Source organism: Eurosta solidaginis, chromosome 4 (genome assembly GCF_040869045.1).
Source record: "Eurosta solidaginis isolate ZX-2024a chromosome 4, ASM4086904v1, whole genome shotgun sequence".
Classification (NCBI taxonomy): Eukaryota; Metazoa; Arthropoda; class Insecta; order Diptera; family Tephritidae; genus Eurosta; species Eurosta solidaginis.
Genome location: NC_090322.1, coordinates 69,006,931 through 69,034,843, shown reverse-complemented (window position 1 = coordinate 69,034,843; position 27,913 = coordinate 69,006,931). Strand labels below are relative to the sequence as shown.

General features: G+C 36.8%; 1 protein-coding gene and 1 long non-coding RNA gene across 4 annotated transcripts; one reads left to right on the top strand and one right to left on the bottom strand.

Annotated features, from left to right (window-relative positions):
* Nucleotides 1-351: 351 nt before the first annotated feature.
* On the bottom strand, nucleotides 352-7,366 carry LOC137249935 (WD repeat domain phosphoinositide-interacting protein 2-like). The gene is made up of 4 exons (XM_067782029.1): nucleotides 6,793-7,366; nucleotides 6,512-6,590; nucleotides 2,030-2,404; nucleotides 352-1,970 (listed from the first exon to the last, which is right to left on the bottom strand). Exons 3-4 carry the CDS (start codon nucleotides 2,385-2,387, stop codon nucleotides 1,804-1,806), a joined length of 525 nt encoding a protein of 174 aa, XP_067638130.1. The 5' UTR covers nucleotides 2,388-2,404; nucleotides 6,512-6,590; nucleotides 6,793-7,366; the 3' UTR covers nucleotides 352-1,803.
* On the top strand, nucleotides 3,163-27,913 carry LOC137249936 (uncharacterized). 3 transcript variants are annotated; one of them, XR_010952629.1, is made up of 6 exons: nucleotides 3,163-3,304; nucleotides 5,059-5,601; nucleotides 5,663-7,339; nucleotides 7,619-7,808; nucleotides 7,881-8,111; nucleotides 27,425-27,913. It is a non-coding gene; the product is annotated as an uncharacterized lncRNA (long non-coding RNA). The 3 variants fall into 3 exon arrangements; XR_010952628.1 differs by having other exon boundaries at nucleotides 3,163-5,601; XR_010952630.1 differs by lacking the exon at nucleotides 3,163-3,304 and having other exon boundaries at nucleotides 4,817-5,601; nucleotides 5,663-5,885.

Sequence of the window (27,913 nt, the reverse complement as noted above, 5' to 3'; positions counted from 1 at the left end):
GTACATTGTGGGAAAGCTAAATTTGTCAACATGCTATTTCATTTGGAGAATTTTTCATTCCAAATCGTCACCCCTGTCAAAAATTCGTGTGTCTGTGTGCGTTTTTGGTCACACGATTTTTGCAGGGTATAGGATGCGAGCATAGTACTGTGCTGCTCACACACGTCACAATGCTCGTCAAATGGCGGTCATTTTTCCGTCATTTCACTCTACATTTTCGAGTCATTTGACAATCAATTTTACTGCGGTTTTACCATTTATATAACCGCCATATAACGTGAATTTTACCTGCAGATTTACTTTACCTGAAGCAGCCATATGAATAAAATATGAACCAAAAAAATTGAATTTTCAATATTTATTATTTTCAATATTATTATATATGTACATGAAATTGGAACTTATATTAATACAGTTCATATAAAAGAGAAGAACTTTAATAATAAATAAACTCGCTTAATTGGTTTTTGTTTTCCAATTGAAATCTCTTCTAAGCGTGCAAAAAAAATAATATTAATCTTTGGAAAAAACTCCAGTTATTTGAATAATCTACAACTTAAAGCTTAGTAGAAATTCAGATCAAGAATATTCAAAGGTGTCGTGGAATCCGATTGCTGTCGTAATTGAAGAACTTAAAAATGTACAAATATTAATTGAGTCAGACTAATTATTGTTCTAAATCTAATCAATCAAGCAATAATTCTGCAACCCTTAGCAGGAGTATTGATTGGTTTCAAATTTAATTCCGACAGCAATCGTATCACGACATCCCTTATTATATATGCACATGAAATTGTAACTTAAATTAATACAGTTCATATAAAGAAAAGTAAGTATTTTAATAATAAATAAACTCGCTTAATTGGTTTTCGTTTTCCAATTGAAATCTTTTCCAAGCCAACAGAAAATAATTTTAAGCTTTGGAAAAACTCAAATTATTTAAATCTACAACTTAAAGCTAATTAGAAATTCAGATTAGATTTACTCTTTTTTTTTCAGATCAAGAATATTCAAAAGTGTCGTGGAATCCGATTGCTGTCGTAATTGAATTTGAAAGTAATAAAGTAAAGTAAAATATGAATTTAAAAATGTAGGACTAGTAATTGAGTCAGAATTATTATTGTTCTAAATCTAATCATTCCAGCAATAATTCTGCAACCCTTAGCAGAAGTATTGATTGGTTTCAAATCTAATACCAACAGCAATCGTACCACGACATACTTTATTATATATGTACATGAAATTGTAACTTAAATTAATACAGTTCATATAAAAAAGAAATAAGTACTTTAATAATAACATAAACTCGCTTAATTGGTTGATATAAAAAAGAAATAAGTACTTTAATAACAACATAAAAAATATATTAATTGCTTTGAGCTATATTGTTGCAGCGTCGTCTAAGTGGCCAGCACTGTACATAGCAAAATATTGTTATATTACATTATATTATATTCATAATAATTAAATGCTTGTAAAGCTTAAGCGTTTTTTGGTTTAAACTTACTATCAAATTAAAATTTTAATAAATTTCTCACTTCAAACGTCGCTGCAACAGCCTACACTAAACCAGTAAAAAAATGCATAATCCTTTTTTATGTTCAAACAAAAATTGTTTAAGCTCTCGCTGCGGCAGTCAAACGTTCTTTATCTATACTGCGCCGGCATCTTGTTGGTCAATCGCGCGCCGCAATAGCTATTGGTGGGAATTGACATTCATCATAAAGTAGCGAAGGCACGGTCCTGCGTAAGCACATCGCTGACCTGTGTTGGCAAAAGATATGATGATACTGTCTTTGATAGTTAGTCGGAACAGCCACTGCTCGGCGAATTAGAGATGACCGTTGTGTCGGTGGCAGCAGTAACAACAGCAGTTTCTGACTTTGCATCATCCGTACAGTGTGATGAATGCTTCTCTGCTTTTTCCAATTGCCTGGCGGCAGCAATTTTTGCTACTTGTAAAGCTAAAGCTGTAATGCAAATAAATAGATGGGTTAAAATGGTTTTCGTATGTTATTCAATAACTCACCGTCTAATGCCATCATCACAGCCTTCTTATCGATTTTGAATATGTTTAATGTTTCAGTATTCAGACCCAGTTCGTTTGGTGCAATATTTTCGATTTGATGTAACATTTTCAAGTCTCGTATATCATGAATATGTAAACTATCTGTTAAGCGCGTTCGATTCATTCGTATACTGTGTATATTTGAGCCGTAGACGCAATGGCAGATATTTTGATTCTTTTTGAAGTGTAGCATTTGTAAGCAGTTGGGTTCCCCTGCTGTCACCATCACCACTAGAGAGCTATTGAATAAACGCTCGACCAAGGTAATATACCTTGTCACAGTTATTGATGGAGAATATGCGAAAGTCATCTTTACCATCCAATACGGAAATTGAACTGTAGAGGAAGAAACAATTTATAAAATTTAATAAAATCAAAAATAATAGTTGTGCTAAAAAAGGGTAAAGTATTGTATGTTAAAGTATAGCAAAGTCTCAGCGGCTTTGTCCTGGTGAGTGAATGATAAATACCATAGATTGTTGCAGCAGATAACTTTAAATTTGGATTAGCGATAGACACCTCGTAGGTTTTGTGATGGCTGATGCGGTTTTCGCAGTTCTGTGTGTTTTACGTTTTACTATTTTTTTTTGTAGGTAACGCCTCTGTTTACATCTATTGTGACTTTGGATTACGTATTTTGGGAAATCGTTCTCAAACTTCATCCGGCCCTGTAACTTAAAAATTTCTGCAAAACACGTTATTAAAATAAATATCTCCTTGCCAAAGATATGTATATGCATTACCGAATAAAATAAAATGATATCAGATATGAACAAAAAGCGTTTCGAAATATGAATCATAAATGATTATTCAAGAATAATCACATTTATGGTACATTTTTCTCCCGACGATACGTTAATTTTGGAACAGAAAATGCTTTTAAATTTGAACGTTTCTAATCATCCTGGGGTATGATATTTGAATATTTTTTGATCAAAATTTTCAAAAAATGCTGGCTGGGTATATACTACGATGCCCGTAGTAAAGCAACAATCACGTTACGACTTTTGTAACACCCTTTGTTTTATTCTTGCTACGTTTGACAAAATCCGTTTCCAGAGCAACTATTTTATTCTTTATTTATACTGGTAAATAGTGCGCTCTGATTGTTTTCCAATTACAGTTTGCGAAATGTTTGAAGTAGAATTAATATCAGCTGGTCATAAGGATGTTATCCATGATATGGCATTCGATTATTATGGACGCCTTTTGGCAACTTGTTCTAGCGGCCAAAGAGTAAAGTTTTTATGCAATTCAGCTTTAAAAACATGAATATTATTTGTGTAAAAGTCTAGTTTAGGGGTCGACGGTAGTAGTCTAGTTAAGGGGTCGACTGCTAATACGCTACCAAAAATATCAAGAGAGGTGTCAAACGACGCGTCTTGACATCAGTATTAATAATCCGAAGGCGGAAAATAAAAATTTGGTAATAGTGTTGTTGAGGGGTCGACTGCTAATACGCTACAAAAAATATCGAGAGAGGTGTCAAAAGACGCGTATTAATCTCGAGAACAATAATCCGATTGCGGAAAAGAATAATTTTATCTCTGTCCGGAGATATTTGCAGTTGAAGTTGGCGATTTTCACGTGGTTGTTGTTGTGTTTGTACCCACAAAAAAAATTGTTCATCACCGTGGCGGTAGCCACGGTTATACCACACACTCGGACTTGGCATGGCGTAGCCCAGGGTTATTTTTTATAAGCGCGGCCGAAGGCCGCCAACGCAGAAAGGTGTTCTGCGCAAAAATACTATGGATCCGACCCCCGGTTTCGGAGGTACCCGCGGGTCTTTTTTCGGTTTTTCTATAATATCTTTTGAACGCGTTAAAATTTTCATTTTCCGCCTTCGGATTATTAATACTGATGTCAATACGCGTCGGTTGACACCTCTTTCGATATTTTTGGTAGCGTATTAGCAGTCGACCCCTCAACTAGACTATTACCAAAAATTTTAACGCGTTCAAAAGATATTAACGAAATCCCGCCACGGTGATGGACAATTGGACATGAAAATCGCCAACTTCAACTGCAAATATCTCCGGACATAGACAAAATTTTTCTTTTCCGCCTTCAGATTATTGTTTTCGAGATTATTACGCGTCTTTTGACACCTCTCGATATTTTTGGTAGCGTATTAACAGTCGACCACTCAACTACACTTTTACCAAAGGCGCGTATTAATTTCGAGAACAATAATCCGAAGGAGATATTTGCAGTTGAAGTTGGCGATTTTCATGTGGTTGTTGTAATGTTGTTGTACCCACAAAAAAATTGTGAACATAAGTGTTTTGCGCGGATATAGTTTTGGTCTCCAAACTGGTGTTGGACCCACCAGGGCAATTTTTTATAAGCGCGGCCGAAGGCCTCCGACGCAGAAAGGTGCAAAAATACTATGGATACCACCCCCGGTTTCGGAGGTACCCGCGGGTCTTTTTTCGGTTTTTCGTTAATATCTTTTGAACGCCTTAAAATTTTTATTTTACGCCTTCGGATTATTAATACTGATGTCAAGGCGCGTCGGTTGACACCTCTCTCGATATTTTTGGTAGCGTATTAGCAGTCGACCCCTCAACTAGACTATTACCAAACATTTTAACGCGTTCAAAAGATATTAACGAAAAACCGAAAAAAGAACAGCGGGTACCTCCGAAACCGGGGGTCGGATCCATAGTATTTTTGCGCAGAACACCGCTTATAAAAAATAACCCTGGGCTACGCCATGCCAAGTCCGGGTGTGTTTTTTTTGTGGGTATAAACACAACAACAACCACATTAAAATCACCAACTTCAACTGCAAATATCTCCCGACAGAGAAAAAAATTTTTCTTTTCCGCCTTCGGATTATTGTTCTCGAGATTAATACGCGCCTTTTGATACGTCACTCGAAAATCTTGGCCCAACTTTAGGGTGGGTACCGTAAACTGCACTACTACCATTGTACCGAATATGAAAAACAAATAACGTAAATGCGCTGAAACAAAATTTACCAGGTGGTCAATCAATTTTTTCGAGGATAAAGGGTAAAAAAAAAAAAACTCGTTTTCGGTATCTAATCTATGCGTAAATATGTCGGCGTCTCTTGATACCTCACTCTTGTGGCTCAAATGTCGATGAGTACCATAAACTGCACTACAATCCGAAAAAGTTCTTGTTGGGTAGTTCGTGCTAATTTGGTGACTTTGGTCTAGCAGGACGAGTGGCATCCAAGAATTTAGCAGCTGTTGTTAATTTTGTATTTACATGCTAACCAATCAGCTGTATTTATACGTATACGAGCAAATCCGCAAAAAAATATAACAAAATAAAATGGGTGAAACACGGACAGACACAAATACTTCGGAGAACTTCGAAACGAATGCAGAAATATTCTGTATACCTGATGCAGAAGAATTGGAATCATATTATGCTATGTTGGAGAAAGGCACAATGCCGGAATTGCTATGGTAATTTCCGGGATGCCATCCATTAGTTACGGAACCAACTGACACAACGGCCAAAGTTGAAACTACAACACCAGCTAATGCGGAAACAGAGTACGAGTACACAAAAATTAAATTATTAATAAGTGATCTACTTGTTTATATTTCCCTTTAGACCGGCAGCGAAAAACGACTTTGATTTTAGCGACGATGTGGCATAAACACAAATGCGTGTTAGAAATCAAAATACAACTCCGAAATCAACAAAAAAAGAAGGCGGCTAATTTCGCTGGCGTTATGGAAGGGTTAAAAAAGAAAAATGCAGAGTCTTCATGAAGTGTAGATCGTTAATATCATCAACTCTCTAAACGATTTTGATCGTAGCGTAGGAAGTCATGGTAAAAGTCTAGAACAGAAGTCGATTGCTAATACGCGTCCAAAAATATCGGGAGAGGTATCAAAAGACGCATATTGACTCCGAAAATAATCGGAGGACGGAAAAGAAAAATAGTATCTTTGCCCGGAAACTTTTGCAGTTGAAGTTGGCAATATTCATGTGGTTGTTGTAATGTTGTTGTGCACTGAAAAAATGTTTGCGCACAATGAAAATTTTGCACGGATTTAATTTTGATACCACCATATTGGTGGACCGGCCGCGGTAATTTTTTATACGCTCGACCGAAGGCCGTCAACGCAAAACAGCGGTTTTTCGTTAATATCTTTTGAACGACTCAAAATTTTCGTTTTCCGTTTTCGGGTTGCTGAACCTGGCACCAAAACGAGTCTTTTGACACACCTCTCGATACTTTTGGCGGTGTATTAAGAGTGTCATGCTATATAGAATTACCAACGTTTCGGAGCAATGAACAGATTCTTCAATTTTTACAATATCCTGTAAATAATAATTTTGTATTAATACAAATAGTTTTAAAAGAAATCCTACGACAGAATAGTTGTCAGTTGCCTCATAAAAAATGGCTTTTCGTTGGAACTCTGGAAATAGCTTTTACTACAGTGGACTTACCGTGTCCAATCGTACCAATATGGATTGTTGCCTGACGCGAAATTACCTCTGGCGATAATGGGGTCAAATTGTCGATATCCTGTAAATAATAGTTTTGTATTAACTCATTATATTAAAGCAATATATTTAATATAAATTATATAAAGCAATATAACATATTTAACGCAGCAAATTTCGCTGCATCAGTAATGAAATGATGTTAGATTTCCCAGAAAATGGCTAAACAAAAAAATGAATGAATGAATGTGTAGCGATATGGGAAAATTTTTCCACGCACTTACCAAGGTATTAAGATCCTGATTTTGCAAATTTTTATTAACACCTATTTGGTATTTTCTTAGTTTTATAATTATTAAATTAAATACAAATAGACCCAGGCCTGTCTCTGCTCAAAATTTACTTGTCAATAAAAATGGCGGCTTCGCAGACTTTTTATCGTGCGCAGCTGACATATTTCACCATCTCTATGAATATAGTAGGTGCGAGAGAGCACGATACATTGTGGCAAAGCTAAAGTTGTCAACATGCTATTTCATTTGGAGAATTTTTCATTCCAAATCGTCACCCCTGTCAAAAATTCATGTGGCTGTGTGCGTTTTTGGTCACACGATTTTTGCAGGGTAATTATTCCGGGAAACATTTTAAAACGATGAAAAACTATAATTGTGGTAATTAAACTAAAAAACTAAAAAAGTGCTTGTGCTACTAGGTGTGACGTGTGTTAGCTGTTTAGGCACTTCTAAATTAACCTGGCGCATTAACTAGAGGCAGCCAAGTCCTCTTGCCACCAATTGGAATTGGAAGATTCGATTTCCAAAACTAAAAAAGGTAACGTTTTCAAGACAGCGCACAACCTAAACAAAGGTGGTATCAAAAGACGCGTGTCGAGATCCGTTTTTAGAATCTGAAAGTTGTATAGAATCGACGGGATGGCCTAGAAGGTTTCAGGTGGTCATAATAAATCGCTCCCGGGGAGTGTCCTTATCGCTACAACCAAAGCAACATTATTTACTCTCTGCTTTTCATTCATACGTATGTGTATTTTTAAATAATAAAAAAATGTTATATTATTCTAATATACATCATCTCTGCCGGGGTGCGATTCAGCTCAGGATATGCCAAAACAACAAGAAACCTACAATTAAATGCAGATTCACGTGTCATTTGCCAAGGATTTACCGGTAAACAAGGTACTTTCCACAAGCAACATGCTTTGGAATACGGTACAAAATTGGTTGGATGTATTTTCCCAAAAAGGGGTGGAACTACGCATCTTGGTTTGCCAGTATTTGCTTCGGTAATTTATATTGATTTGTATTGATTAAAAATTGCAATAGTAGATAATGTAATGTGAATTAAATTTGAATAGGTAGCCGAAGCAAAAAAAGCAACTGATCCGCATGCAACTGTTGTTTATGTGCCGCCACCGGGAGCTGCTGCTGCTATCATAGCAGTATTACAAGCACGACATTTCTTTGATTGGTTGCATAATCGAAATTGTGCCCTAACATGATATGGTTCGCGTTAATCACGCTATGTTAAAGCAAAATAAATCTCGTCTAGTCAGGCCCGATTGTCCAGGATCATCGCACCAGAAAGGGTAAGTAAATTGCCTACCATATTAAATATATAAACAACATGTATGAATTTGTTAGTGATAATTTGTCATGCTTTTGTTGATAATCAACTGAAGAAGGCAAATACCAAAGAGTTCGAAGTTCATGTAAATACCAATTGATTTCTTTGAATAGCGTTTGGAGAACAAAACCCATATGTATGTATGCATACAACTGCATAGAAAGGGAGGGATTAATTAATTATTAGGATTTAATTTATAGGATTTTTATTATTTACCCTGCGTCGCCGTTGCCATTACATTGCGTTAAGAGAGGACATCAACACCTTACCCACAACCAGTTAAAATTTTAGAAAATTTTGCTCTTTTCATTAGTGATTCAAAACGTGGGAAGTTATAAATGTAGCATTCCATGGAGAATGGTAAATTTTAGCAGACTCGCATTGCGGTCATTATTAATATTCAATCCCTAGAAGGTTCAATGTAGTCATATCAATAGGTCCGGAGATGGTCGGGTTAGTGCTTGTTACCGGAACGTAGATAGATAATTTATCGAGGAGATAATTTATTGTGACTTGCACATCTCCTTCACAGCACCTCATAGTAGCCGACTTCTTTGATGAACCCTAGCAGAGTTCTTGGCTTGAGGGATTAAATGTGGGAATGCACTGGCCATGGTGAGCCCATAAACTTCGCTTCCCAAGGCAGTCGGTTCTATGTAACGGAGCGACTCGGGATTTTTCCCGACCAAGGACTGTCATTTCAATGTGACCCCATCTAATTTGTTTCGTCCCTCCCAAAAATTGTCATCCTCCCAGCAGCTCCTCGCAGCAGGACTGCTCCATATTCTCTTACTCCGGGAAGGCATCGAATTCAATCCGGGTCCGTCTCCTGACCCCGGTCCTGAGAAATGGTTTTGCTGCATCTGCCGGAAAAGAATCTTTTTAGGACGGTCATACTCTGTTCAGTGTGTCTCGTGCAAGGGATGGTTGCATCGGACAGGTTGTTCTGGGCTTGATTCCAAAACCCGACGTCCAAGTAACTTTTATAAATCTTTTGGGGCTCCTTGCTGTTCACGCCCAAGGGCGTCCTGTAGTCTACGACTAAGCGCCCCCCCCCCCCCACTACCTTCCAACAGCCCCGGTGCTCAGCAAGCCACAACAAGCACCCGCTGCTGCTCGCGCCCCACGGCGCCAACAACTCAAAGAGCTGATACCACTCATAACTACTACCTTCGTAGTAGAGTTGGTAGCAATGCTGAGCATCAGCTCTTGCCCCCGCCTTCTCCTAAACTCGCTCTTTAGATGAACACGATCTATGAAAGTCTTTCGTTCTTGAAAGGACGCTGAAGGAACGTTCTGCACTAGATACAGTGACAGGTAAAGTGCAAAAGGTACGTAAACCAATACAAAAGTTGGGGGAAAATTGTATACATATTTTGAAAATAGACGGCATTTAGCAATTCCAATGGTGACAGACCTTTATCAAAATTTGCTTCGTAAATGTGTTTCAAGTGAACTATTTCACATTCTAAGCTTTGAGAAATATCCGACTTGTATTTTTCGACAAGTTTTGCTGCGCTTGCCCGAACCGTAGTTTCATCCATGTCTTAAATTGCCACAAAAAGGAAAACTTTTCGTTCAAATTTCTCATAGCTGCAAATCGTTCAGTAATGCCAGTGATTACCGAATCAACGATCACCAAGAATGTATTGTTTTTGAAATCAGACTCTGAATCATCCGTAATCATCTCATTTAAATTATCTTCAGAACGCCTTTTGGGTTTTCTCTTTCGAATGTCCGGAAACTTTGGCGAGATTTTCAATTGAATAGCAACTGTTTTGCATTCGTTTAAAATTGTTTCCTATTGGTTCCTGATCAACTTCAAATCAGCTAATAAGGCATCTAGATGTCGGACCTCAACATCTGTGGTGGCGTCTCTCGCTTGGAGGACCACGCTTCTTTCATTAATGGTAGGGTTTTGAGCCAATTTGAGGACAGCAAGATACATTCGAACTTGTTGATGTACTTGAGAATGCCGGTAACATCGCCGTATGCTTGCGCAGTCAAATTTGACTTTTGGCTGAAAGACTATGAAGAGAGCTAGGTACATTTTTTTTGAGGATGTCACATCGTTGTGGAGTGCTGCCGAAGAAAATAATTGCAGCCGTACAACATTCTGCAGCATCAATAATAATAAAATGCATCGTTGATAACAACGAGCTGTACATCATGGGGCTTTATAGATCACCAAATAGCTCGGAACGTGAATTTTGCAACACATTTCAAGATAAACTGGAAACAATAACGGAAATAAGTAAAGATTTTATAATAGCAGGCGACTTTAACATTGACTGGTCGAAAGATAGTTTATACAAGCGAGAATTAGAAAGAATAACAAATGATAACGGTATAATGCAGAAAATGAACGAGAATACTAGAATAACTAGAAACTCTAAAACCTTAATTGATTATGTTTTAACGAATATACACAATCTGAGAGTAACAGTGCAACATTCTCTAAAAATATCAGATCATGAGTCGATAGTTATAGAAAAACCTACTCGCGAAAGTGTAATAAAACCAAAGTACAAAGTAATTGAACAATTCCACTACAACCAGCGTGAATTTAATAGAATGCTTTTAAACAAAAACCTAAAACATAGTAACGCATATGATGTAAATGAAAACACTGTTATTCTGGAAAAGTGCATACAAGATTTGGTGGTATCTAATACGAGAAGTAGAACGATTAGAAATCGCTCAAGTCGCAACAAATGGTTTAACTCAACGTTAAAAAAGTTAAAAATAAATAAAATTAGAGCATACCAAGCTGCGAGAGTAATGGACGATACCAATTCATGGTTAATTTATAAAAGTATATGTAAAACATACAAACAAGAGATAATAAAGGAAAAAAATAAATACTTTAAGCTAAAAATCAATAGCGCAACAAATCAAAAAGAAATGTGGAGAATACTTAAAAATTTAATACTTAGCAAAGATGTAAAAGAAATAAGCTCTATAATTTATAAAAACGAAGAAATAAGTGATGAAAATGAAATAGCTGATAAGCTCAATAAATACTTCATTGAGAGCATAGAATTAATAGATCAGTCAATTGATAAAGAAATATATATTAACAATATTGATCATTGTCCTGAAACCTTTCATTTTAAAGAAATACAAATTTGCGAACTAAAGGCAATTTGTAAAAAACTTAAGAACAAAAAGGATTGGAATAATGTGAGCCCAAAGATCATTTTGGACAACTGGAATGTACTTGGGCCTTTCTTAACAAAGTTAATAAATCATTCATTAATGTGCGGAGTATTCCCAAATGAATGGAAGGACTCATTGGTAGTGCCAGTTGAAAAAATCACTAAAACAAAAAAATGTGAAGAGTTTCGTCCAATAAATACTCTTAAGATATTTGAAAAAATAATGGAAAGTGTTGTGAAAAATCAACTACAAACGTACCTAGAAACTAATAATATACTGTCTCTAAACCAGTCCGGTTTTCGTAAGAATCATTCATGTGAAAGTGCAATAAACTTCGTCGTAAGTGAGTGGCAGAAGCGTCCACGAAAAACAATAATAGCAGCTCTATTTCTTGATTTTAAAAGAGCATTTGAAACAATAGACAGAGGTATTCTAATAAAAAAGCTGTATATGTATGGAATAAGAGGAAAAGAGCTACTTTGGTTTAAGGACTACCTTACAAATCGTAGACAGCAAACAAAAATAAAATTCACAAAATCAAGTTTTTCATATGTGAATACAGGGGTGCCCCAAGGATCTCTTCTGGGAGCAATTCTGTTTATAATTTACATAAATGATATAGAAAAAGTGATATCAAAATCCAAATTGGTAATGTATGCAGACGATACATTGGTATATACAGAAGCAGAAACAGTGGAAGAATGTAAACGAAAGTTAGAATGTGATATAGATGAAATTATGAAATGGCTTAAAATGAATAGGCTCAAATTAAATGAACAGAAAACAAAAGTAATGGTGATAAATACAAATAGCGAAATAAATTTAGAGATAAATAATACTAGTATTGAGCAAGTAACCAATATGAAATACTTAGGTGTAATAATAGACAATGAGCTCAAATTTAACAATCACGTGGACTATTTGTGTAAAAAAGCTGCAAAAAAGATTTACTTCTTTAGAAGAATACGAAATAAATTAGACACTTTAACAGCAATAAAAATATACAATACAATCATAAAGCCACATTTTGAATACTGTTCCACAATTCTGTACACATCTTGTAACCAATCACAAATAGGAAGGATACAGAAATTACAAAACAAATGTATGAGATCAATAATAAAATGCCACAAATACACCCCAATAAGTCACATGCTTGAAACATTGAAATGGCTAAATATTGAGCAAAAACTGATGCTCAATACACTAATAATGATTTTTAAAATTAAACAGAACAGGGCGCCGATGTATTTAACAAGTTGCATTCAGTATGTTAGAGATACACACCAATATGCTGTGCGGAATGCGAATGACTTTCGACTAGGATTACAGCGGACTACTGCAGCCCAAAACACATTATTATATAAGGGCCTTAACATATTTAACTCGTTACCTGATTATATCAAACGAGAGAATAATATTATGAATTTTAAACGGCTATGTATAGATCTTATTCGAGGCTAAAATATTTTTTATTACTTTTTATTACTTAATATATATATATATCATACACGTCTGTGAATTGAAAATGAATTTGTGATATTTAAAATTTATTGTGAAATCAAAAAATATGTAAACATATTAATAATAAATATCAATCTATCTATCTATCTATCAACACCACATAAATTGATAGCGTTTTCTTTTCTGAAATAAATTGTTGCCTAAGTAAATGGTAATACTCTACCCCATCGGGTTAGGGGGTCAGAATATACCCGCGGTAGGTATGCTTGTCGTATGCGTAAGAGGGGACTAAAATATCAGATTCCAGGGGCTGTGTAGCGCAACCCTGCAGGTTGCCAGCGCAATATATAGCTTCCCCAAACCTTATTCTCAACCTCACCTATCCGCGGCGAATCCTGTTTCACTAACAGACGAGGCTCTGGCGACCCCAAGCTCCTCATGGAACTTGGGATGGGGAGGGAGGGGATGGCCTGAAGGTTTAATGTGGTCACATAAATCGTTCCCGAGATGGTCGGGCTAGCACCTTAATGGTGCTGTGGTACCGGAGCGTACCGGACCGTACATCGATAATACTCCTCAAAGCCTTCGGGGAGTAACCTTATCGCTACAACAACAACAACAACAATAGAGTTACTCCTACCCCAGAAAATGGTCAACATTTATAGTGCATACAAAGAACATTTCAACTCACCAAATTCACTCATATTAACAGAGTATATGTGGAACTTAAGAGCGTATTGAGAGTTTCACAAAGTTGCACTGCCACACCGCCATTTTATACAGGGTAAAAGTGTAACGCTTTTGCGTTGCGAGCAGGCAAGAATTTTCACAAAAGAACGAAATACCCCGTAAAGGCATTGCCTGTTTTTTAGAATAGAACAACAACGCTTGCGTAACACTTTATCCAGAAAAGAAAACGCTATCATAGCTGCGGGTTGCACAAGGCGAGTAATCAGCATTCGAGTTTTTGTCGAGAATGTGACGTAGTGCTCCGTTGTAAGCTCCTTTCATATTGGCGCCGTTATCGTACCCTTGTGCACGACAATCTTCAATCATGTATGGCAAATTAGATCAGCGATTTTCTGAGCAGTTTTTTGGTTACAATTCACGAAAGCCAAAATCTGTTCTGGAATTGTAAATTTGTTGCTTTCGAATTGAAATGGACTGAGCGCAAAATGAACGTAGTCAACGTGACTAGCATCAAGCATAGCATCAACGATAATAGCAAAATACTTAGCTTTCTTGCCGTGATCTAATATAGTTTCCCTCACATGCTTTGCACAAATTTCTATAAACTCGTTCTGAATGTCTGGGGAAAGATAGTGAACTTTTAAACGTTTGTGCTGCTGTTGTGAAATCCTAACTTTCTCCAAATGATCTCTAAGTATCTGATTATAATGGCTTATGAGTTCTAAGATGCCCAACAAATTTCCATTGTTTCGTTCACCAATATATATACTTTCGCCTCTGAAAGCTATGCCTCTTTCACCCAAAAATAAAATAGTGTCCAAAATTCTATATAAAATTTCTTTCCACTTTTGAGTTTCAGTGATTAGCTATTCATTGATAAGTGTATCAATTGTAGCCTTCTTTCGAATTAGGTTTTGTAAAGATCGCCATTGAATATAACATTTAATGTGATCTTCAGTATTTTCGTGTGATGGAAGTTTAGCGTATAGCTTCTTCCATACCTGGAATTTCGAATATTCGCCAGGACAACAAATTTTAGGTCGATTTAAAGTATTGGTGCTTAACAGACGACATGGTAGGCAATAAAAAGCATTGCTACTGGCACTCCACACCAACCAGTGACGCTCCACTTTCTCTCCATTTGGCAAGATTCTGTTTAACAACGAGGTAGGAAATGCCTCGTCATGGCAATCACGTGGAAAAATAACAGGGCACTTTTGATGACCTCGACGAATTATTTCGTTGACTTCTTCAGATCGCAAAAACTCATTATTCACGGTACCGATATCGAAGTCGTTTAAATAATCTAGACTTTGATACAGAGTTGGTGGTATCGGTGGAAGGCTTTTTGAAGATGAACCTTCATTAGTGTTACCACGAAAACTTTACGATTTCGGATTCATATAAACATATATTTTTGTTTGATGTTTTTATTGTCTCCTCACTGTTCGAGGGACCAGGTAAAAAATCATTATCAATATTCGTTACTTTTGAAATTCGGCTTAAAATTTCCACATGGAACAACTAAAGACTCTCCTGAATTAAAAAAAATGTCTTAGTACCTCTAAATCGCGGCCCCCCGAGAAATACCGGGAAATATCGTGCCCTGCGCTTGCCAGGCTAAGGCTCCAGCTATTAGGAGTGATAAAGCTGTCAGATCTAGAAGCAGCAAGTGGCTTAAGTCCTAGGAAGCTTCTAGTATTTGTCAAGAGGACGGAGTTTTTTTATAACATAGGTGCTGGTTCTTGATAGGGTTTTCGGCTTGGTCGTTAAAAACTTCTGGTAACACTACGGACTCATTCAGTCTATGTGAGATCCTCATGAACCGGCCACTTCAATCTAACCTATATTTTGTGTTTTGGTTTTTACTTTAGAATCTACCGGTTAAGTAAGCGTTCAATCAGTCGTTTTTATGTTCAGGTAGTTGTTGTTGTTGTAGCGATAAGGTTGCTCCCCGAAGGCTTTGGGGAGTGTTATCGATGTGATGGTCCTTTGCCGGATACAAATCCCGTACGCTTCGGTACCATAGCACCATTAAGGTGCTAGCCCGACCATCTCGGGAACGATTTATGTGGCCACATTAAACCTTCAGGCCATTCCCTCCCTCCTTACCCCCAAGTTCCATGAGGAGCTTGGGGTCGCTTTTACGATTGCCAATTTTTGGCGAAAATTTCGCATATTTGCCCCATGTACAAACATCAATAACTTTCCTTGCGTAAATATTCCAAGATGAGGCAATTGATGGTATACTACTGTGGTGTAGAGAAAAAATAACAATAATAATAATAAAATTTCCACACAATCGGTTAAGAATTGTTTAAATAAGTAAAAAAAATTAAGATTTTCCGGGTCTATATTTTTATCAATATCTCCAAAACCGGATCTCCGGCATTAAAACGTTTTTACCTAAACATACTTAGTTCACATATCTATATGTTTTTAAAGTTTGAAAATAATCGGTAGAAGGGTGTTAAAATAAATGTGTTGCAAACTTTGCAGTAAATAATATTTGGCGGCTATTCGGTTTTATATTTTTACCGATATCTCCATATTTTGTTAAAATTTCGATTTAATCGGTACAGAAGTGTTGAAATAAATGTATATTTAACATTGCGACCTCAATTTATATATATTTTGCTCGATCTTTTGACTATATCTTTTTTAGGCATTATGTAAGACAAGTAACGGCGATGCACTATAGCTCCAATTTACTCCGCAATGTTCCTAACAAAAAGATATTTGCGTGATACCATGTTTCAAAAAAAATTTTTTTTCTCCAAAAAAACCAAAGTTTGGCGGATTTCCCCATATACTTTGTGTAAAAGGGCTAAAAGCAATTATGAAATAATTAAGAATTTGTATTTTGTATGGAGGATTGAGTTCAATAAGGGCTTTTAATGTAGAAGACTTGGCTAATTATTTCATTAAGCCTATGTGTGAAATCGGCATTAAGCTCAAACGCCGCCCAATTTGGCTAAAATTGATGTATACATAAAATTATCATTGATGTATCACAATTGCTTTTGTGCTATGTATGTACATATATGTGAATACCGCACGTCTGTAACCCTATTATTTCGACGTTTTTTGGCAATTTTGTAAATATAAGTAAATTAAGACATATTTTATATATTTCAACCGTTTCCTATAACAAAAAAATTACAGCAAAATTTCTTAAAACGCAATATGAAAGAAGTTCCCTGATTGCCCGAAACTACTAATTAAAAGCTTAAAAACTTGTTTATTTTTTATATTTATTTGGGAATTTGCTAAGTTTAACCCTAAGTAAGGGCCGTTTTCTCAAGTAAATTGTATAGTGTATCGGTTCGATAAAAACATTTTTTGTAAACAAAATTCGTGTTAATAGGGCGGATAAACTTTAAAGTTCACATGAGAAAACGGCCCTTATTCGTTTATAAAATATGAGGCAACTTTTCAACGCAGCTATTTATGTACATATATACATCTAGGCAATTCAAAAGTATTATCAAAAAATTTTAAGTTATTTTCGTGGTTTTCAATATAAAAATGTGAATTGCCCAAATCAAAGAGGATAAATACAATAAGAGCCGTCACTCGTTACTTTGTGGCGATTATCTCGCTGGAAATTGAAAAAATTGATGCCGAATGTTTTCTGAGAGGGACATTTTTAATTGCCTCGCATTTATCCATGCCGTGTAGGCCCCTTGTGCAACTGTGATCTTTGGAAAGAGAATTAAATAAAAGAATTAAATGCAGTCGAAAAATAAACACAAATACCCCACGAAAATGTATAGAAGACATATATACACATCTCGCCCAAAAAAAAAGTAGCGACTACCTCTCAGTATACATCGAGTAAATGCCAAAAAAATAACGAGTGACGGCTCTTATTGTATTTATCCTCTTTGGTCAAACTAATAGCGTTTTCTTTTCTGGCTATAGCAAAGAAGATAAATACAATAAGAGCCGTCACTCGTTACTTTGTGGCGATTATCTCGCTGGAAATTGAAAAAATTGATGCCGAATGTTTTCTGAGAGGGACATTTTTAATTGTCTCGCATTTATCCATGCCGTGTAGGCCCCTTGTGCAACTGTGATCTTTGGAAAGAGAATTAAATAAAAGAATTAAATACAGTCGAAAAATAAACACAAATACCCCACGAAAATGTATAGAAGACATTTATAAACATCTCGCCCAAAAAAAAAGTAGCGACTACCTCTCAGTATAAACGAGTAAATGCCAAAAAAATAACGAGTGACGGCTCTTATTGTATTTATCCTCTTTGGCTATAGTGTTGCGCTTTTTGTACGCCGCGCAAGGGTTGTTGTTCTATTCTAAAAAACAGGCAACGCCTTTACGGGGTATTTCGTTCTTTTGAGAAAATTGTTGCCTGCTCGCAACGCAAAAGCGTTACACTTTTACCCTGTATAAAATGGCGGTGTGGCAGTGCAACTCTGTGAAAACAAAGAGGATAAATACAAAAGAGCCGTCACTCGTTATTTTTTTGGCATTTACTCGATGTATACTGAGAGGTAGTCGCTACTTTTTTTTTGGGCGAGATGTGTATATATGTCTTCTATACATTTTCGTGGGGTATTTGTGTTTATTTTTCGACTGTATTTAATTCTTTTATTTAATTCTCTTTCCAAAGATCACAGTTGCACAAGGGGCCTACACGGTATGAATAAATGCGAAACAATTAAAAATGTCCCTCTCAGAAAACATTCGGCATCAATTTTTTCAATTTCCAGCGAGATAATCGCCACAAAGTAACGAGTGACGGCTCTTATTGTATTTATCCTCTTTGGTGAAACTCAATTCGCTCTTGAGTTCCACATATACTCTGTTAATATGAGTGCAGATCAACAACCAGATTGCGCATACACGAGTTCAAAATTGCTTCGTTCTGCGCTGCTACGTCATAGTTGACTCTTTGAGCGAATGAAAGAGAGAGAGAAAAAAAACAAGAGCTAAAGGAAGATGACGTAAGAATTGCCCATAAAAAAGACATGTTCTAATGTTTACATGCGCAATGCGCAATCTTGTGTGATTTGTGATGTGAGTGAATATGGTGGGATGAAATGTTCTTTGTATGCACTATTAATGTTGACAATTTTCTGGGGTAGGAGTAACACTATTAAGGATTTACCATTTACTTAGGCAACAATTTATTTCAGAAAAGAAAACGCTATAAATGTGCCTACATCTCTATACATGTTTAATCGTAAAGGATTTAAAATTAAGAAAAGTTATGTTTATGTATCGACTATGTTTAAAAATAAAGAAAAGTAATTTACAATAGCTGACAGATGTGTTACTTTAGTCAAGAGGTATAAAGCAAGGCCCTATCGCCAATTTCGTTCGATTCTATATATTGGAAGTTGCACATCATTAACACTAACTTTTTGCTATCAAAGGGTGGATAAGCGCACTACAAAGTTGTATAGCTTCAGTTGTCAATCTCACCTACCTGTGGCGAATCCTGTTTCTTTAACGCCCAAGGCTTTGGCGACCCCAAGCTCCTCATGTATCTAGGGGGGTGAGAATGGTTCCAAAGTAGTAGAAATAATAGGGTCTGCTGTATACTGTGCAGATCCAGAAATAAACAGATCCTACAAACTGCCAGATCATAACTGGCGGAATTTGATCCGATCCACCAGAGTAAGATTTTTTTAAATTTTCCAGATACCAGAACCAGGAACTACTGCCGGGTTAGTGAGGACAAATTAAATGGATAATCTGACGGCGCCGAATACGAAAAATTAGATTTGTAGAAATCTGCAAACACATTAGCAATTATGGCGTTATCGTTCGAAGTAAGGTTGTTAAACCTCATTGTATAATTAACCCTTTAGTCTTTCTTTCCGAGTTAACAAAACTTTAAAACGTCTTTGGGTTACAAAAAACTTGACTCCTAATCTTATTAATATACTTTTTAAAGCAACGGTTGTTTAAGGTGTTTTATTTGTGACGTAAAAAAGAGTTAGCAGCATAGGCAGTTCAGGGTGATAAACGTCTTCAAGCAAAGCAAACAGATCGCAACTACTTACTGAACAATTAGACGTGTTATCTGCAAATATCAGACCCAAACATTTACCAAATTGTTGCGAACATTGTTCAGTTGATGAAAGTCCGGCATCGGCAAGGTTATTTAAAAGCTCGTAAGAGAAGAAGCAGAAACCAGCAAGCCATCTATGCGATTACAAGACACCCAAGCCAGATTAAAGTCATCGACAGCAATACGACAGAATCCTTAGACCTGTCGTAAGAGGTGAGTAAAATACCAAATTGATTCAAGGGGTTGTGTAGCACAACCCTTTCAAGGGATTGCAAGCGCAATATATAGCTTCTCTAACCTAATTGTCACCCTCTTCTACCCTTGGCGAATCCTGTTTCTTTAACAGCCGAGGATCTGGCTACCCCAAGTTCCTCATTGATCTAGGGGCTGTGGGAGGGCGGCACGGCGCAGAAGGTTTCCTGTGGTCACACCAAATCGTTCACTAGATGGTGAAGCTAGTACCTTATTGGTGCTTGTTACCGGAACGTACCGGATCTGCATCCGGAAAAGGACCACCAAAATCGATAACACTCCCCAAGGTATTCGGGGAGTGCCCTTATCGCTACAACAACAACAACTACCTGACCATAGAAACGACTGATTGAACTATGGACGAATGTTTCAAATACAAAGAACTATCAGATTGAGGCGGAATTTAACTTAAATTTACACGAACGCAAAGCAATTTGGCATCATCAGAGTCATTTTTCTAAAAAGATAGACCGCAAATTATCTGAATGGTCGGCAAGCGTCGGTTCAGTTAGGAACGAAATCGGAAAACCTAGAAAAATTAAACAGGGCGTACCACAGGGTGGTGTCCTATCCCCACTAGTGTTTAATTTCTACATATCAAAACACCTTTCCCCACCAGAAGGAGTTACAATCATTTCCTATGCCGACGACTGCACGATTATGGCAACGGGACCTGGCCCTTCAATTCAAGAATTAGTTTCCAAAATAAACAGCTATCTCCGCGATCTTTCTAATTACTTCACTTCGCGCTAGAGATATACGCCGCCGCGGTTTTTTGTTGTTTTTCGCACGCCGCCGCCGAATGTCAAAAATATCGGTGCGGCGGCGGCGTCTGGCGCGTTATTATATTTTCTACTCGTTTAAGATTGTTTAGGCCATTTATTGTTCATGTCGAAAATTGGTCGGATATGGTCGAAAGTGGTATCAACGGATGAGCATCACTGCCAGTTATAAGAAATTAATTGCGAAATTTAACTCTTTCTAACTCTTCAAAAGTTATTTAAAAACAGCCGCTTTCGATGTCAGCTTACCACGGAGTTTGCATCACCCAATTCACCAAGTTATTAAAACAAAACACTAAAAAAAAGTCATATAATAAATTTATTTGCTAACTTTGCATATTTTTTCTAAAAATTAATACTGAACAATGAATTCAAATAAAATGACCCAAGGCGAACATGTTTTTCAATTGTACTGAAGTTGTTAAAAAAAGCGAACTACCCAAAAAAGGTGCCGATTTTTAAACAAATTTTACATTGCGATTGGCTGAAAGAATAAGCGAAATCAAGGATCACTGATCACTAGTAGGTTCCAGGGGCAATAAACACTCCTTTAAAATGATTCTTACCTCATACTTAAGTTGAGGATATATGTACATATGCAGGGCCGTAGATAGAAAATCCGGGCCCGGGACTAAACAATTTACGGGCCCTTAAAAAAAATCCACTAATACATTTGATTAATTTGAATTAATGACGTCTCATTCATGAATCATTATTGATGGATTACATCAAACAAAAAAAAAAAAAACAAAAAAAATGTTTGCCACATCAACTAAATGATTTTTGGACTAAAAGCTGAAAATAAAATTAACACAGACTATTTACTATTTATACTATTTTATTGTAACGTAGAAATAAAATTCTCTTTTAACAGCCACATATTGTTTCAAATAATATTTTCTATTTATGTATTTGGTAACATTTTAGAACATTTCTGATACATTTAATGATGATTATAAATTTAAATTATTCAATATAGAAGTTTCGGATATCAAAGAGTGGCTTTTCTTGTTTTTTTCGCTGCAAAATTCTTTATAATAATATCAAAATTTAACTGTCTTGCCAAAATGGATTCAACACAAAACGTGGGAAGTCCTGAAACTCGCTCCTGAGATGAACACGATCTATGAAAGTTTTTGATTCTTGCAAGGACGCTGAAAGCTCGTTCTGCACTAGCTACAGTGACAGGTATATAGTGCAAAGATACGTAAAACAACACGAATATTGGGGAAAATTGTATACAGATTTTGAACATAGATGGCAATTAGCAATTCCAATGGTGACAGACCTTTATCAAAATTTGCTTCGTAGATGTGTTTCAAGTGAATTATTTCGCATTCTAAGCTTTGAGAAATGTCCGACTTGTGTTTTTCGACAAATTTTGCTGCGATCGCCCGAACCGTAGTTTCATGCATGTCTTCAAATTGCCACAAAAAGGAAAACGTCTCGCTCAAATTTCTCATGGCTGCAAATCGTTCAGTAATGTCAGTGATTACCGAATCAACGATCACCAAGAATGTATTGTTTTTAAAATCAGACTGGATCATCCGTAATCATCTCATTTCCATTATCTTCAAAACGTCTTTTAGGTTTGCTCTTTCGAATGTCCGGAAACTTTGACGAGATGTTCAATTGAAAAGCAACTGTGTTGCATTCGTTTAAAATTGTTTCCGATTGGTTCCTGATCAACTTGAAATCAGCTAATAAGGCATCCAGATGTCGGACCTCAACAACTATGGTGGCGTCTCTAGCTTGGAGGACCATGTTTCTTTCATTAATGGTTGTCACGTTTCTTTCATTAATTGAGGACAGCAAGATACATTCCAACTCGTTGATTTACTTGAGAATGCCGATAACATCTCCGTATGCTTGCGCAGTCAAATTTGGCTTTTGGCTGAAAGACTATGAAAAGAGCTCAGTACATTTTTTTTGAGGATGTCCCATCGTTGTGGAGTGCTGCTGAAAATTGTAAAACATTTTTGTACAACTCCGAAGAAAGTAATTGCAGCCGTACAACATTCTGCAGCATCAACACCACATATATTGAGACTGTGGGTTGCACAAGGCGAGTAATCAGAATTCGAGTTTTTGTCGAGAATGTGACGTAGTGCTCCGTTGTAAGCTCCTTTCATATTGGCGCCGTTATCGTACCCTTGTGCACGACAATCTTTTAATGGGATTTCATGTTTACCTAGAGTATGGCAATTAGATCAGCGATTTTTGACCAGTTTTTTGGTTACAATTCACGAAAGCCAAAAACCCTTCTTGAATTGTAAAATTTGTTGCTTTCGAATTGAAATGGAGTTAGCGCAAAATGAACGTAGCCAACGTGACTAGCATCAGGCATATCATCAACGATAATGGCAAAATACTTGGCTTTCTTGTCTTGATCTAATATAGCTTCCCTCACGTGTTTTGCACAAATTTCTATAAACTCGTTCTGAATGTCTGGGGAAAGATAGTGAACTTGTAAACGTTTGTGCTGCTGTTGTGAAATCCTAACTTTCTCCAAATGATCTCTAAGTATCGGATCATAATGGCTTATAAGATCTTAGATGCCCAAAAAATGTCCATCGTTTCGTTCACCAAGATATTTACTTTCGCCTTTGAAAGCGTCCAAAATTCTATATAAAATTTCTTTCCACTTTTGAGTTTCAGTGATTAACTGTTCATTGATAAGTGTATCAATTGTGGCCTCTTTTGAATTAGATTTTGTAAAAATCGCCATTGAATATAACATTTAATGTGATCTGGAGTATTTTCGTGTGATGGCAGTTTATCGTATAGCTTCTTCCATACCTGGAACTTCGAATATCCGCCAGGACAACAAATTTTAGGTCGATTTAAAGTATTGGTGCTTAATAGAGGACATGGTAGGCAATAAAAAGCATTGCTACTGGCACTGCAAACTAACCAGTCACGCTCCAATTTCTCTCCATTTCGCAAGATTTTGTTTAACAGCGAGGTAGGAAATGCCTCGTCATGAAAATCACGAGGAAAAATAACAGCACGCTTTTGATGACCTCTACGAATTATTTAGTTGTCTTCTTCAGATCGCGAAAACTCATTATTCACGGTACCAATATCGAAGTCGTTTAAATAATCTGGACTTTGAGACAGAGTTGGTGGTATTGTTTGGAGACTTTTTGAAGATGAACCTTCATTAGTGTCACCACGAAAACTTTACGATTTCGGATTCATGTAAACATATATTTTTGTTTGATGTTTTTATTGTCTCCTCACTGTTCGAGGGACCAGGTAAAAAATCATTATCAAAATTCGTTGCTTTTGAAATTCGGCTTAAAATTTCCACATGGAACAACTAAAGACTCTCCTGAATTAAAAAAAATGTCTTAGTACCTCTAAATCGCGGGCCCCCTGAGAAATACCGGGCCCCCTGAGAAATTTCGTGCCCTGCGCTTGCCAGGCTAAGGCTCCAGCTATTAGGAGTGATAAAGCTGTCAGATCTAGAAGCAGCAAGTGGCTTAAGTCCTAGGAAGCTTCTAGTATTTGTCAAGAGGACGGAGTTTTTTTATAACATAGGTGCTGGTTCTTGATAGGGTTTTCAGCTTGGTCGTTAAAAACTTCTGGTAACACTACGGACTCATTCAGTCTATGTGAGATCCTCATGAACCGGCCACTTCAACCTAACCTATATTTTGTGTTTTGGTTTTTACTTTAGAATCTACCGGTTAAGTAAGCGTTGTCAGCTAACTAAGCGCCTTCAAATGTAGATCCATAAGGAACATGAGGTCGCCAGAGCCTCGGCTGTTAAAGAAACAGGATTCGCCACGGGTAGGTGACGTTGACAATTGGGTTGGAGAGGCTATATATTGCGCTGGCAAACCATTGAAAGGATTGCGCTACAAAACCCCTTGAATCAATTTGGTATTTTAGTCGCCTCTTACGCAGGCATAGCTACCACGGGTATACTCTAAGCCCACTAACCTGCTGGAGCCATGAGAAGCGTGAGTGCACTTTGGGTGTCGCAAGGCAAGTTCCGTCGTGCCTGGTGTTGTTGGGTGAGCGGCCAGGCAAGGCAGCAGGGTACACATGCACCATTCAGGAGGATACCCTCGCTGAGCCCATAAAATCTGGGAAAACAAGTAAGGAAGGTTAAGTTCGGGTGTGACCGAACATTACATACTCAGTTGAGAGCTATGGTGACAACATAAGGGAAAATAACCATGTAGGAAAATGAACCGAGGGAAACCCTGGAATGTGTTTGTATGACATGTGTATCAAACGAAAGGCATTAAAGAGTATTTTATGAGGGAGTGGGTCATAGTTCTATAGGTGGACGCCATTTAGGGATATAGCCATAAAGGTGGATCAGGGTTGACTCTAGAATGCGTTTGTACGATATGGGTATCAAATGAAAGGTGTTAATGAGTATTTTAAAAGGGAATGGGCTTTAGTTCTATAGGTGAACGCCTTTTCGAGATATCGCCATAAAGGTGGACCAGGGGTGACTCTAGAATTTGTTTGTACAATATGGGCATCAAACGAATGGTGTTAATGAGTATTTTAAAAGGGAGTGGGCCTTAGTTCTATAGGTGGATGCCGTTTCGAAATGCATTAAAGAGTATTTTATGAGGGAGTGGGTCATAGTTCTATAGGTGGACGCCATTTAGGGATATAGCCATAAAGGTGGACCAGGGGTGACTCTAGACTTTGTTTGTACGATATGGGTATCAAATGAAAGGTGTTAATGAGTATTTTTAAAAGGGAGTGGGCCTTCGTTGTATAGGTGTTCTCCTTTTCAAGATATCGCCATAAAGGTGGACCAGGGGTGACTTTAGAATATGTTTGTACGATATGGGTATCAAATGAAAGGTGTTAATGAGTATTTTAAAAGGGCGTGGGGCTTAGTTCTATAGGTGGACGCCTTTTCGAGATATCGCCATAAAGGTGGACCAGGGGTGACTCTAGAATGAGTTTGTACGATATGGGTATCAAATTAAAGGTATTAATGAGAGTTTTAAAAGCGAGTGGTGGTAGTTGTATATGTGAAGGCGTTTTCCAGATATCGACCAAAATGTGGACCAGGGTGACCCAGAACATCATCTGTTGGATACCGCTAATTTATTTATATATGTAATACCTGCCAAGATTTTAAGGGTTTTTATTTCGCCCTGCAGAACTTTTTCATTTTCTTCTACTTAATATGGTAGGTGTCACAACCATTTTATAAAGTTTTTTATAAAGTTATATTTCGCGTGAATAAAACAATCCAATTACCTTACCATGTTTCATCCCTTTTTTCGTATTTGATATAGAATTATGCCATTTTTTTCATTTTTCGTAATTTTCGATATCGAAAAAGTGGGCGTGGTCATAGTCGGATTTCGTTCATTTTTCATACCAAGATAAAGTGAGTTCAAGTAAGCACGTGAACTAAGTTCATTAAAGATATGTCGATTTTTGCTCAAGTTATCGTGTTAACGGCCATGCGGAAGGACAGACGGACGACTGTGTATAAAAACTGGGCGTGGCATCAAGCGATTTCGCCCTTTTTCACAGAAAACAGTTAACGTCATAAAATCTATGCCCTACCAAATTTCAAAAGGATTGGTTAATTTTTGTTCGACTTATGGCGTTAAAAGTATCCAAGACAAATTAAATGAAAAAGGGCGGAGCCACGCCCATTTTGAAATTTTCTTTTATTTTTGTATTTTGTTGCACCATATCATTACTGGAGTTGAATGTTGACATAATTTACTTATATACTGTAAAGATATTAAATTTTTTGTTAAAATTTTACTTTAAAAACAATTTTTTCTTAAAAGTGGGCGTGGTCCTTCTCCGATTTTGCTAATTTTTATTAAGCGTACATATAGTAATAGGAGTAAAGTTCCTGCCAAATTTCATCATGATATCTTCAACGACTGCCAAATTACAGCTTGCAAAAATTTTTAATTACCTTCTTTTAAAAGTGTGCGGTGCCACGCCCATTGTCCAAAATTTTACTAATTTTCTATTCTGCGTCATAAGTTCAAATCATCTACCAAGTTTCGTCGCTTTATCTGACTTTTGTAATGAATTATCGCACTTTTTCGGATTTTCGAAATTTTCGATATCGAAAAAGTGGGCGTGGTTATAGTCCCATATCGTTCATTTTAAATAGCGATCTGAGATGAGTGCTCAAGAACATACATACCAAATTTCATCAAGATACCTCAAAATTTACTCAAGTTATCGTGTTAACGGACGGACGGACGGATGGACATGGCTCAATCAAATTTTTTTTCGATCCTGATTATTTTGATATATGGAAGTCTATATCTATATCGATTCCTTTATATATGTACAACCAACCGTTATCCAATCAAACTTAATATACTCTGTGAGCTCTGCTCAACTGAGTATAATTAGGTGTACTGCTCAGATCCAGCAAAGGAGTATGTTCTGTACTGGCATATGATAAACTTGCAGACAACCAAACGTTTACTTTCCTGTCCAAAAGGGAATTGGTGCTCGGCACTGCTGCTAAAGAAGAATAGACGTAGTTATATCAATTCGTTCCCGGGTTACTCGGGGAAAGCCGTTTTAGCAGTACTTTGCCCGTTTCAATTTGCACATCCATTCAAAGAACTTCGCATAATGGATTAAACAGTCACCTGCATTTATTCGTTTTTGCTTTTGTAGCACGCCTAATTTACTATCCATTACCCCAACATATATCAATTATCCCTTGTTATAATCTTCGGGTACCCCCGCTACCGGAAGATGCCTTGGCATGGTGAAGGTTCACTTGAATTTACTTTACAGGTCCTGATTCTGGTTATCTGAAATCCCCTTGAGTATCTTGTATTTATTAAGCACTTCCGGTTATATTAAAAACTTATTATCTATCCTTACTGATATTCGTTTCTTTTTCATTCTAGGTAATTCGATTTGACGATGTGGGCATATCAATATTCCAGCTGTGGCTGTAAGAAGAACGTACATTTGCTCAACCTACAAGAAAACTGCGACAACTGTCCCTCGGCCTTTTTAGTATCAGATATAAGGCCCTACCACGCATATTATGGGAAAGGGTCAAGTTCAAAGGCTCAACATCATCTGCAAATCGACTTTGATAGCACGAAATGGGGCTGCATATATTCCGGTATTACATCTACAACACTCATATCTATGCAAACTGATACTAACAACACCACCCGCGCAGGAAAAATTGAGCACCATCAGTGTGAGCTTCGAAACTCAAAATAGTTTCAGAAAGGGCACGACTACGAATGAGTTTATGTCTTTACATATGTAGTTTGTACATATAAATATGCACATATGTAACGTTTACTAGAAAATTAAGGAAATTATTTGTAAAAACCATTGTATACATAATTTATTCGTAATTAAATATTATCTAAACAAAA